Here is a 12,494-nt window from a genome sequence, read left to right as displayed (position 1 = left end):
GGGAACACCAAGACCACAAGGAGCAGGTACAGGTGATAGTGAGGGCGTGGCCAGCGGGGAACAGGCTGGCGGGTCTGCTCTCCTCCGAGTCCCCACGACACCAGGCACAGTGAGTTGAAGTTCCAGGACAGGTCCACATACGGACACACTTCGTTTGAGATGAGTGGCAAACAGTATGAAACATTCTCATTGTGGAATTACAGCTTCCCCTGTCAGGCCTACATCAGGACGTTACGTGGCAGAGTATTTATAAATGCAGCAGCAGGCAGAAGGTAGAGAGGGTGGAGCACATTCCCTCTTATTTACTGAAAATAAGACCAAATCCCTGCAAAGGGTGGGCAAGGATCCCTTGTCTCTTTCAGTGAGTCAGTGGCAGAAAAAGATGAGAACCTGCCACTAGGTGCAAACCGCAAATCTTGCCACTGGCTCAAGCTGCCTCTCCATGGCTCTGAAGTTGGTTTTCTGGCTTCCTTAGCTGGAGACTTTTGCTGGTCAGTTTCCCTGCAGTTTCTTAGTGTGTCTGGTGGTCAGATTCTCCCTCCTGTTCCTGGAGCAAAGAGGCCCCAGCGGCTCCCCCAATGCTTCCCAAAAGCAGTCCCAGGAGGGTAGTGGCGGCAGGTCCTTGCTGGGATGGGGACCCCTCTCTCCTGCTTCTGTAGCTAATGGACAGCATCCCACGAACCTTTATGACAAAGGAAGGTATGAAAATAACTACGAAAAGCAGACATGACACCTCTCACAAAGAAATAAATACATTTCTAAATGTCAAATAAACGTAGGTACTTACAGAAGGCAGGGCCCACCAAAAAGAGTGGTTGGTATCACACTGCTAATGGGGATGGATAGTGATGGCAAATAAATATTGTCATGTGAAAAAGGCCAGGTTTATATTCAAGCACACCAGGGCCACTCCTGTGTCAGTTTCAGTCATATTAGAGAAGATCAGCTCCCCGAGAACAAGGGCTGGGAGGCTAATAAATTCCATACTGGGAAGTGCCAAGGGAACGTAATGAGGGGTTGTCAGATAAATTAAAATGTGCAAGACTCCGTCTCAAAAAAAAAAAAAAAAAGAAATTAAAATATACTGAGAATTTGGGGTGGCCACCAAAATAAAATCTCTCCTACCAAAGACAGCATGAACATTATTGTGGTTAAAGGAAAGAAAGTTCAACAAGCAACTTAGAACAGAACTGACAGCATCTCTTCAAGTGAAGACTTTAGAGAAAGCTGCAGATAGAAATGGCAAAACAAAACAACAACAACAAAAAAAAACAGGACAATAAAATAAACACATAGTAGGAGGCATTAGGGCTGTGTAGCAGGGCTCGAAGGGCAGAGGCAGCATTAGCAGTGGGAGCAAAGAATCCTTACGGGGTCAGATCCACAAGGCCGAGCCAAGGTCAAATCGATCTCTCTCTCTCTCCCTCTCTCTCTCTCTCTCTCTCACACACACACACACACACACACACACACACACACACACACACACCACCTGCAGCACTGGGGCATTTGGGAAAGATACAAAATTAGTTTAGATTGTAAAACGTTTATCCTGTAGAGGCAACGTGAGACTTTTTTTTTTCTGCAGTTCTTTTCATTAAAAGTGAGCTCATAAATCAAAGCCCCTGTTTCCAGCCTGCAGGAGGTATTAGGAGGGAACCTAAGCCTTGCAGAGCTGAGCCTGCCCCGCCTGTCCTGCTTTTCCTCACCCAGGTTATTCACCCCAATTACAGCACCGCACATGTTATAGGGACTCAGTGAGTAGCCAAGGGTGGCTCTGATGAATTACATCTCACCTTCTTCATTGGGGTTTCCGAAGTTCTCCCAAAGAGATATTGAGCACATGTGTGCACACACACACACACAGGCACACACACACACAAAATTAAATCCCATCAGAACTGGTCAGTACATCTATTTGGAGCATCTGCTGTTTCCCCTGCAGAGCCCCACCTTTGGAGACCTGCCCCCCTCTGCATTTCTACCTTGCCTCGGCTCACACGGCTATTTGCATCTGTGAGTCTGAAGACTCTTCTTAGAAGTTTTTTAAACACAGAAAGTCTTATGGATCCTTGCCATCTTCTTAATTTGTTTTAATTTTTTCCTCCCGGGTGAATTAAAGAAAGTTCTATAAATGTGAAATCTCACTACCCTCAGCTCATTCATATGAGAGATGGAGGGAGGGTGCATACATTAATATGCTCATTACTCCAAAGGTGACACACGTGTGGATAAAGAATTTGTCCCAAATCAGAAGTGCAGCCAGCAACAAAGTTAAGATCTCCTGGATGTCGGTTCCAAGATTTTAAGCCACACCCAGGCCTGGCTCCTAACAGTTTAGAGGGATGGATGGCCTCAGACACAGACCAGGGCAGACACCTGGGCATAAAGACTGCAGGGGTACCTAGGAGCAGGAGTGGGAGGCAGCGGGGTGGCCCACAGTGGCTCCCGTGGCCCCTCCCAGCCCTCCTTGGGCTTGCGAGAATGGTCATCATGACCAGTGGAGGAAGCACATTGATTTCCCATTTTCAAGCTGCCCCCCAGCTCCAAGCATCTTAGAGCTCTTTATATGCCCACACTTAAATGCCTTCACAGTTTTAGGGGGAAATGAGGACAAAGAAACGTTACCCCCCTAAGAGAGAAAACGTTAGAGATAGAGATGAACTTCATTTCAGCTTCCTGCCCGGCATCTACCCTCGATGCCAGGGACCGCTCTGTCACGGCATCCCCCAATCCCACTGCTTCCTTCTGCCCCTGCCCCCACACAGAACAAGAATCCAGACAAAAGCACAGGTCAAGAGAGAAATAAAGGTCCTCCTTCCCCTGACCCAACTCCCTCAGAAACCATCAGATTTAAGGCAGAGAGATTAAATTATCACTAAGCTAATTATGGGACTCACACTTAGGCTGGCTGCCGGGAAGCGAGGTCAGCAAGCAAGAGGCATTAACATAAAAATTGAAGGCAGATGCAAGGAGCACTTAAAAAAAAGCAGCTGGGAGACTGATTTCCCCACACCCAGAGGAGAAAGAAGCCACTCTGGTGGTTGAGGCACTGTCCATCTGGGCAATGGTCAGGGCGTTTGACAGCTAAATAGCTCCGATCTGTCATCATCCTGAAGCCAAAGCGGGTGAGTCAGAGGTAAACTGATTAGACGGTGTGCTGCTGATCTCCCAGAGAGAACATGAGGGAAGTGGATGCTCCATCCAAGAATGCAGAGACCAGCGGGAGCAGCCCCAGGCTCGAGTGCAAAGAAGGTTCTGCCAGTTCCTATGCTGGCATGTGTGGGTGCCTCCCTGTGCATGGGTGAACACAGGTGTGTGTGTCAGCTGGGTGTATATGCGTGTTTATGACTATGGATGTGTGTATGGAGAGGGGATACAGAGCCAGGCATGTGTGAATATATCTTATCTACCTGAAAATAGAAGGTGAAGAGCTTAGACAGAATCAAAGTGCCCCTCCTAGAATCTGGCCAACTCCTTATGAACTTTCTGAGATTGTCAAGGCCCCCGCAATTGCTGTCACCAGCTCAGCCATGAAAATACATACTATGGTACCCAGTTACGGATGACTGATGCTTCCCCAGGCATCATCAATACAATGCAAGTTTGAGACACGTTGGCCAAAAACTTGGCAGTCTACAAAATGACTTTGAGAGATAAAAATCAATGTTTTTCAGTGCAACCTGCAGGATGGTTCCTCCACTCAGGATTCTGACTCTGTAAGTCTCCCGCCTTTTCCAGAGAGGAGCAGGCTGGCAGGAAACCCTGACAAGAAGGCATGTGAGCTTGTTTTGAGTCAGTAGACAACTTTGAGTTCCTTGTCCTGAGAAATGGAATTTAATGGGCAATATCCTGCCTGTGTCCAGAGTGAATTTTTGGAACCCATGGTTGGCAAGGTGGGTTCAGATGGAAAGTGGGGGAATCTCTGGAGCTTAAATTACTTAGGAAAAATTAATTTGGAAACTATTTAATTATAGGTAAAAGAAATGCTTCCATAAATTTGGGTAATTTAATTATCCAAGAGACATCTGCTGAACACAATCTAATCATTGTATTTAAGTAGAAAAGTGCCCTCACTCTTAACAAAACTAATTTTGGGGAGATACAAACATTCAGAGCCTGACTAATGAAAGATAAGGAATAATTTCAGTTTCAGTTTTAGGAGGAAAAAAGTAAATCAGAGGAAAATCATCTGAGAGAGGATTTAGTTTTTTAAAAATCTCCAACATTATATCTGGGGTTGATGACATAAAATCAGCCATATCCTATAGTTTTTGCACATCTTTTCCAACACTGAGCAAAGACAAGATCACAAGCTCTTTAAGACAAGAAGCGTTTAGTGCATTTTAGATGACCAAGAAGATAGTTCTTGACTGAATGTTGATGTTCACAAAAATAATCCTTATGGTAAACTGTATGGACAGAATTATCCACAAAATATTCATGGCCCTTCTCTCCCACCTCCCTGCATACATATACACCAGCCCCCTCCCAAGACTCCAGGCAAGGTTATATTTTCCACACCATTCACTTTGGCTGGGCCAATCAAATGGGAGTGATAACAACATGGGCCACCACCAAGCAGTAGCTTTAACAACCATGGCACGGTTCTGCCATCTCTCTTTTCCTTTGGCCATGAGATCAACATGTCCCAGACAGGGGCTGCCCTTCCAAGTCTCCCAGATAAATAACATGGAGGAGGGCTGCAGCCAGCCCAGGGTGCACATGAACATGAGTTGAAAATAGCCTTCATTGTTGTTGTTGTAAGCCACTGAAACCTGGGGGTCATTTGTTACTGCAACATAATGTAGCCTAAGCTAGCTGATACACACACATGTGCACACAGGCACTAGAAGACCCTAAAGCTCCAGTGGCCCATCTTCAAATACATTTTTTTATTCAGCACTTGTTACCTTCGGGGCAGTACTGTGAGGGCACCTTCAGTTTAATTGGAAGAAGGTGTAAACACACTGGGGAAATAGATCCAGCTATATTAATGAACTATATTTTCTATGTGAAGAAAATGAACAAATTCCTTTCAGAAAAACATCTCAGCTACAATGTTGAAAGCTTCTATCACCTGTAATTTTTGGGGTAATAAAAATGTGACTAAATAAAAACCAAATTTATAAAATGGATACATTATGAGGCTATTAATTTTAGAAAATAATTCTCCATTTTAGAAAGAGATTCATTAGTTTCCTACAATGAATCCACATTTCCTACCCAAAATGAGATAAAGAAGCCCACAGCCTGGTTGAGGCCGGGAAGCCATCAGTACCATCAGCCTCCCTCCAGCCATGGCCCTTCCTAGGTCACAGAACCTCTAGGGTCCCCAGCTGCCACTCTAGCTCTACTTAAGGTCAACAGTGTACAGATTCAGGCCCACCTACGGCATAAGCCAACACTGCCTAACTAAACCTCTCTGGATCTAAAAAAGACTCATTCTCTAAGTGAGGTTTAAGATATATTTTTCTCTCCCAAGTCTGGTATGTCTGGGGAAAGGTCCAGGACAACTTTGATCATAAAGATTAAATAAAATAAAATATTCCAGGTATGCTAACCTGATGCATTTAAAATATGGTTATAATTACATGCAACATTTTAAAAATTCTGTTTACCCTTCACAAGAGATACTTGTAGTAAAGGAATCCTGTTTCAGACAGAAAATCATGGATAAGTTTTATGCTCTGCGGGGGAAGGAAGAACAAAAGGGACAGAGCTGAATTATCACTGGAGGAAATGCTGGTCTGTTGCAGAAAGACCAAGGTAAAGAATGTATTGACTTACAGATTTTTAAAGGTAGACTGAAGATACCTAATCATTTTCATTATTTTAACAAACCACAATGTATATAAGGCACCCATATATGATCTCCTGCCTGGAGGCCAAAATGGCAATTTGTATCTGCGACTCCCATGGGAATACCTGGAACACAGTAGGATTTGGTTTAAGTTTTGGATGCAATGATAAGGGCAGCTCATCAGGTGGTTTCAACATCATTCTGGCCTCTCAGGTCCAACAATACCTGGGAACACCCAAATTTAGCCACCTCCAGCCCCAGAATACTCATATCTTGGTGGGAAGGTAAAAGTGGTTAAGCAGAAAGACAACCCATCTCTTTCCTTCCAACCTCCTTGCCACCAAAGCCTCAGAAGCCTTCTCCAGGAGGGAAGAAACTTTTTGGAAGGCAGCTCAAACAATGTCCCATGACCAGACATGGTAGCTCATACATCTCAGAATTTTGGGATGCCGAGGTGGGAGGATTGCTTGAGGTCATGAGTTTAAGACCAGCCTGGGCAATATAGCAAGATCCAAGACCCCATCTCTATAAAAAATGTTAAAAATTAGTGGAGCATGGTGGCACATACCTGTAGTCCCAGCTACTTGGGAGACCGAGACAGGCAGATCACTTGAACCCAGAAGTTTGAGGCTGTAGTGAGACAGGATAGCACCTCTTCACTCTGGTCTGGGTGACAGAGCAAGACCCTATCTCTTTGGGGGGAAAAAAAAAAAGTTCCCGAAAGGAAAACTGGGACTAGGCGACGCACTGGAAGTGTCAGAGGACAACCCCAAAGAAGGGAGAGCCTGTGAGGTGGGGTAAAACCCCAAACCAACACCCACTTCTCACGGATGCAACCTTTGGAGCAACATGGCACCCAGTCCCATAGGCCATAGGAGGGACAATTCCAGTGAGAAACCAAGACAAAGATAGGCCCAGTCTGTCCCAGGGAGCAGGCCAGGGGTAAGTGGAGAGCCTTTCCTAAAAGGACTCATAAGGGAAACCCAGTAAGCCAACAAAATAGAGCTGGGTCCCCATGCAGCTGTGCCACAACACAGGGCATGGGGAATACGGCCTTCTGCCCGCACCTTAGTGAGCCTGGGACCCCACAATGGGCGATGGAGAGAATGCTGCCTGCAGTGGGCGGCCAGGAGTGGTTTAGGGGGAAAGAGGATTGCTCTTTGTAGATTCTTTGTATTCTTTTATTTATTAATCATTCTTTTTGAGACAGGATCTCACTCTGTTGCCCTGGCTGGAGTGCAGTGGCACAATCTCGGCTCACTGCAACCTCCACCTCCTGGGTTCAAGTGATTCTCCTGCCTCAGCCTCTGGAGTAGCTGGGACTACAGACATGTACCATCACACCCAGCTAATTTTTCTTTTGGTTTATTTTTCTATTTTTAGTAGAAACAGGGTTTTGTCGTGTTGCTCAGGCTGGTCTCGAACCCCTGGCCTGAAGTGATCCACCCACCTCGGCCTCCCAAAGTACTGAGTTTACAGGCATGAGCCACTGGTCCTGGTCTCTTTGCATTTTTTTAAAAAGAGGTTTGACTATATAAAGAACTATGCACACTTCTGAAGTAGTCTCCCTAACCTCCCATCCAATCATACTATTCCCCCAAGTCCCCATATCTATAAAGAAATAGCAAAGCCAACACTGCCTCTGGCCTTCCTAACTCCACATCATCCTGAGCAAATTAATTGGTCAAGATAACATTTGCGAACACATCTTCACTAAGTTAAAAGTACAATACTACAGAGTGACAGGAAGGAAAAGGTAAGAATGGAGCGGGTGAAAGTGAAGTTAAAAGTACAATACTACAGAGTGACAGGAAGGAAAAGGTAAGAATGGAGCGGGTGAAAGTGAGGAAAGTAGGCAAAGGATTGTGAGAAGAGCCGAGAAGCTCAGGTTTAGGGGCTAGACACTTAGAAGGAAAAAGAAGGTTGGATGTGCTGGTGGCGACAGGTGCTCCAGGTGACTGAGAGTAAAAAGGAGACTGGCTCATTAGGCCCTCCGCTCCAGAGCGCTTGCAAAGCAATAATGACCCGTGATTAGGGAGAAGCTGCCATCCTCCAAATGGGTCAAGAGAGGGACCATGGATAACCCATCACAGGAAAAATCACCCAGAACCACAGCACACAGTCCCATAGGCTCTAGGAGGGACAATTCCAGTGAGCCACCAAGACAAAGATAGGCCCAGTCTGTCCCAGGCAGCATGCCAGGGGTAAGTGGAAAAGCATAGCTTGGCTGCCTCCCACAAAACCTCCTGCCCTCCCCATGGCCGCCTCCCACTCGGCTGTGGGATCTGAGCTCCGGCATAATTGCCCTCGGAGAAGGAAATTGCCCATGGAGGCAGGTTGGTGATGTGAGAACAGCCACGAAGGCAGGAGTCCCCTCCCGTTTCTCAGGTGGGAGCCTCTTTCTTGGTATTTAAATTTAGCCAGGGCCCTTGAGGACTCAAAACATGAAGGCCGAGGCAGCCAGCTGAGGCTGAATGGCTGAGTACGGGACCTGAGTCCTCAGCATGTTAGGGCCACTTCCACGCAGGCAGAACTACAGGCAAGGGTCTACGGAAGGGTGGGTGAGACAAGTCCAGTTTTGTTTTTCTTAGTGACAAGGGTGAGAGGATTGGAACTGCTTTAGGAAGCTGAATCTGCCATCTAGGATCCATCCAAACTGATTTTCCTGTCCCTAAAGTGCTCCCCTCTTTAATCCATCCCAGGAAGATGGATTAAAGAGGGGAAAATCAGTTTCAACCACCCTAGCATGGACATCAGGACCTGAGCCAGGGCAGGGACAGAGTGAATGAAAGGAGGGTTCTGAGCAACAGGCTCCGGGGCAGGTACCAGAGGCCCAGCCACCACCTCCTCCCTCCATCGGGGAGGGGACCTACCGTACAGCCCAGGAGCCAGGCCTTAGGTAGAGTCCATGATATTACTCTATACAGGTCCAGGACAACCTCAGATTAGACCGTGTGACCTCTGGGGAGTTACCCAACCCCTTTCCTCCATTTTACATGGAAGGTGTAACATCTCCTCAAAAAAAAAAAAAAAAATTGAGGATTACACGTGACAATCAATGTGAGTAACATGTGAAAACATCTAGAACAATCCTGGTGCCTACACGGTGTTCAAAGCTTGGTAGTTTCCTCTGCATCACCTCTTTTCTGCCAGCCCTAAACACTAAGAAAACGACCCCTTCCTAAGATGCTGGGGGCTTCCCCACAGAGACCAAAGGCAGAAGATATGGATTCTCCATGGACACACAGAGTTCTCATCAACTACTGATTCAAAATCTAAATGTCTTTGGTCCATCATCGAGCACTGCCCTCTCTCTAGATGAACAGAGCACCTGGGACTGCCTGCTGAGCCCCCAGGCCACCTTGTTGAGGAAGCTTCCTCACCCCTGGTCCTGTGGGTGTGGCAACTGCTTCACAGCCTCCTGTTTATCCTCTGGATTCTCTACCGTGTTTGCACAATCAAAGCCACAAGTCAAAAGACAGGATTCAGTGCCTGGGCCACTGGTGTTCCTGAGGAAGGCTGTGTCCTTTTCCATGCTACCAAAAGTGAACCTGAAGTTTGAAAGTATGGGTTCAAGTCCCCTCAGTGGCTGAGAAACAAAGCGCTTGTGTAGAAGGCAGCCTCCAACATGGCCCCCAGTGATCCCCACCTCTGGGTGCTCATAACCTATAGAGCCCCTCCTGGAGTGTGAGCTGGACCCGGTGGCTGGCTTCTAAGACAGAATACAGCAAAGGGGATGGGGTGTCACTTCTGAAACCAAGTTTCAAAATGACAAAGGCCTGCACCTTACTCAGCCTCTTTCTCACCCCCATCTCTCAGACATCCTTCTAGAGAAGCCTGCTGCTTCACACATTGTTGTGTAGGTGGCCTCATGGGGGGCCCACATGGCAATGCAGGGATCTCTCAAGTGAGGACCTGAAGCTTGCCAACAAACCTGGGAGTGACACTGGAGGTAGACTCTTCCCCATTCCTGTCTTTAGCCTTGGGATGACTGCAGCCCTAGCCAACACCTTGACCCTAAGCCAGAGGACCCAGCTGAGCCATGCCCAGATTCCAGAACCACAGAAACTGTATGTATGATAATAAGTGTTGTTCAAAGCCTCTAAGTTCTGGAGTAGTTCACGGCAATTGATAACTAATACACCTGTGTCTCATGGGCCAGGAGAGAAGGTATGGAGTGAGTGTGGGAGCTTTGAAGAAACCTTTTTTTGTTTGTTTTTGAGATGGAGTCTTGCTCTGTTGACCAGGCTGGAGTGCAATGGCGTGATCTTGGCTCACTGCAACCTCTGCCTCCTGGGTTCAAGTGATTCTCCTGCCTCAGCGTCCTGAGTAGCTGGGATTATGGGTACGCGCCACCATGCCCGGCTAATTTTTGTATTTTTAGTAGAGACGGGGTTTCACCATGTTGGTCATCCTGGTCTTGAACTCCTGGCCTCATGATCTACCTGCCTCAGCCTCCCAAAGTGCTTGGATTACAGGCGTGAGCCACTGCATCCGGCCAAGAGACCTCTTTTAAAGTCACCATGCATACTTCCATGAGAAGCCAGAACTGCTGGGAAAAGCAGCCCCATGATATCACCAATAAGCAAGCCCAGTGGATACATTCCCAGGAAGTTCCCTAAGTATGGACTCTCAGCAGACCCCCAGTCAGAACATCAACTGGTGAGCTGTGAATCGTTCCAACTGCCACTGCCTTCCCCATCAAAGTGGCTGAGGAAATCATAGCAATTGCTGGTAACAAAGACCCTCCTCTGACTCTACCCTCTCTGGGAGTCTTCAAGATTCTATTCTCCTCCCATCCAGAGTCTAGCAGGTGTGAGCCCAGCACTAAAAGGACCACTTATGGTTGGCGGCTCATTCCCTCTTCTTGCCTCTGCCTCCTCCCTCTTCCTCTGTACATCATGTCTTTCATCCTTTCCTATCTTTGTTGTCTTGGTTACATGGCCAGACTCCTGATATGCTGCTAGTTTTCATTTTAATGATATGTTCTTGTAAAGCACAATATTTTACTTCAATTGCATGTGTCACTGGATAAATTCCTCTAGTGTGTCTGACATTTGTGTATCAGCTGACTGAATGTGCTCTATGATTTGGGGTGTTTCTGCAGCACTTTCTTCAATTTTAATGTGTTTGCATTTTAATTTATGATCAGGATCTTTCTATACCAATGTGTGTATATACACACATATGATTCAAAAAAGTGGCACATGTATCAATAAATCTTGAATTGGCAAAGCTCATTTAAGACGATCTCTTTAAATCATGTGCACCAGCAATGATCACTTGGAAAACAGAATGACAAGTGTTCCTGAGAAACTCTTTGCTAGGATCTCAACGTGTGTTTCAGGAGGAAGCCAGGAGGAGAATGCAACAGTGCCTCGCTATTGGCTGCAGCAGAAACTTCATGATGAGAATACTTCCCTGGGCTTATTCAGGTTAGCACAGAGGAACCACTCGAGATCCCCCAGGGACATGCAGGGAAGGTGGGTGGGCCCAAGGGCAGAATAGTGAGAAATGGAAAAAGATAAGAAAAGAGGGCCAGTGTGGCCACATTAACATCAAAAGGGTGATTGACTGAGGGCTTAATAGCATGGAAGAATATAAAATATGTCCAAGAGGGCATCAACCAGCTTAGTTGCTCTTCTTATCAACTGAGTTCAATTTGGGAAGAAAGCTTAAAACACAGCAGAAGAGATTGAAACGAGGTGGGAGGAAGGCCCGTGAGAAGGGCATGCACTGGTCTGAGACAAGGTCAGTCTGAAGGGCCAGTCTTAGAATTCCCAGGCTGGAAAGACTAATGACAGAATACTGTCTGTGTGTGGTTGAACGTGAAATCAGAGGAGGGAGGGTGGCACTGCTGGTACACCTGTGGGATCTTCTGCCTGGAGCTCTTCAACCTCAGCCTCCCCTTCACACAACCCACAGGGTAAGGTCTATGCAGGTTTAACATTTGCAAAACCAGGGATGGAAAATGCACACACAATATAGCAAATAGATGGTCTTTTCCTGTCATGGAAATCGGTCAGCCCTGATGCTTCTGCATTTCTTTCCCTTTCTGCTTATGATCAATCACACATGAGCCCATGGCAGCTTGGGCTGGAGAAACATATAGCACAACAGAACTACCTGACTGAACCCTGTATCAAATACACATGCCCTCTGCCCTAACCACAGGTTCCTGTTCTATTTGGTGTTCCAACATTGTGTCTCCATTTGATATCCTGACACTTCCATCCATCTGCAGGGCTTTCTGTGCTATGAATATTTATTTTTAGTTAAAGTGGATTCGAATTTCCAGAGTAATTTTAGGAAGAATTCCCAGGTACATTTAGGAAGCAAGAAAGCAGGGGCTGGACTCTCTGATCTGATATTGCTTTGTGACTCAAGCACTGAAGCACACACACAGCATCTGTTCCTGAGAAGCAATGTTCACCCCAGGTGGGTCTCCCTCCATTCCAATCCACTCCTGGGTGATTCCCCTTGTGCACCTATGCTGAGGGTCTAGGGAACACAAGCAAATTAATTTTAAAACAGGCTCGAGCAAAAAAATTTAGGAAGATTAAATTAATCTACATGACAATTCCCAATAAGAATGATTTTTGTACTGTATACTCCTATCGCCTCTCCATGGGAATGTGCACCCAGTTCCTACTCAGAGAGGCTGGTATGGATTCGTCTGTGCACAGACACA

General features: G+C 46.5%; 1 protein-coding gene across 3 annotated transcripts in view; it reads right to left on the bottom strand.

Moving 5' to 3' along the window:
• PLXNA4 (plexin A4) overlaps positions 1-12,494 on the bottom strand; it is a 522,503-nt gene that overhangs the window by 347,892 nt on the left and 162,117 nt on the right. Inside the window, exon 5 of one of the 3 annotated variants that reach the window (XM_030933216.1) lies at positions 12,055-12,304. The exons of the other annotated variants lie outside the window; for them this stretch is intronic. Within the exon in view, the coding sequence (XP_030789076.1) occupies positions 12,233-12,304 (72 nt within the window). The 3' untranslated portion in view covers positions 12,055-12,232. Of the gene's footprint in view, positions 1-12,054; positions 12,305-12,494 lie in introns of those variants that run through there. 3 annotated transcript variants of the gene reach the window in all.

The sequence above is a fragment of the Rhinopithecus roxellana genome, chromosome 6 (assembly GCF_007565055.1).
Source record: "Rhinopithecus roxellana isolate Shanxi Qingling chromosome 6, ASM756505v1, whole genome shotgun sequence".
In the NCBI taxonomy this organism is placed as follows: domain Eukaryota; kingdom Metazoa; phylum Chordata; class Mammalia; order Primates; family Cercopithecidae; genus Rhinopithecus; species Rhinopithecus roxellana.
This window is presented reverse-complemented; position numbering and strand designations above follow the sequence as displayed.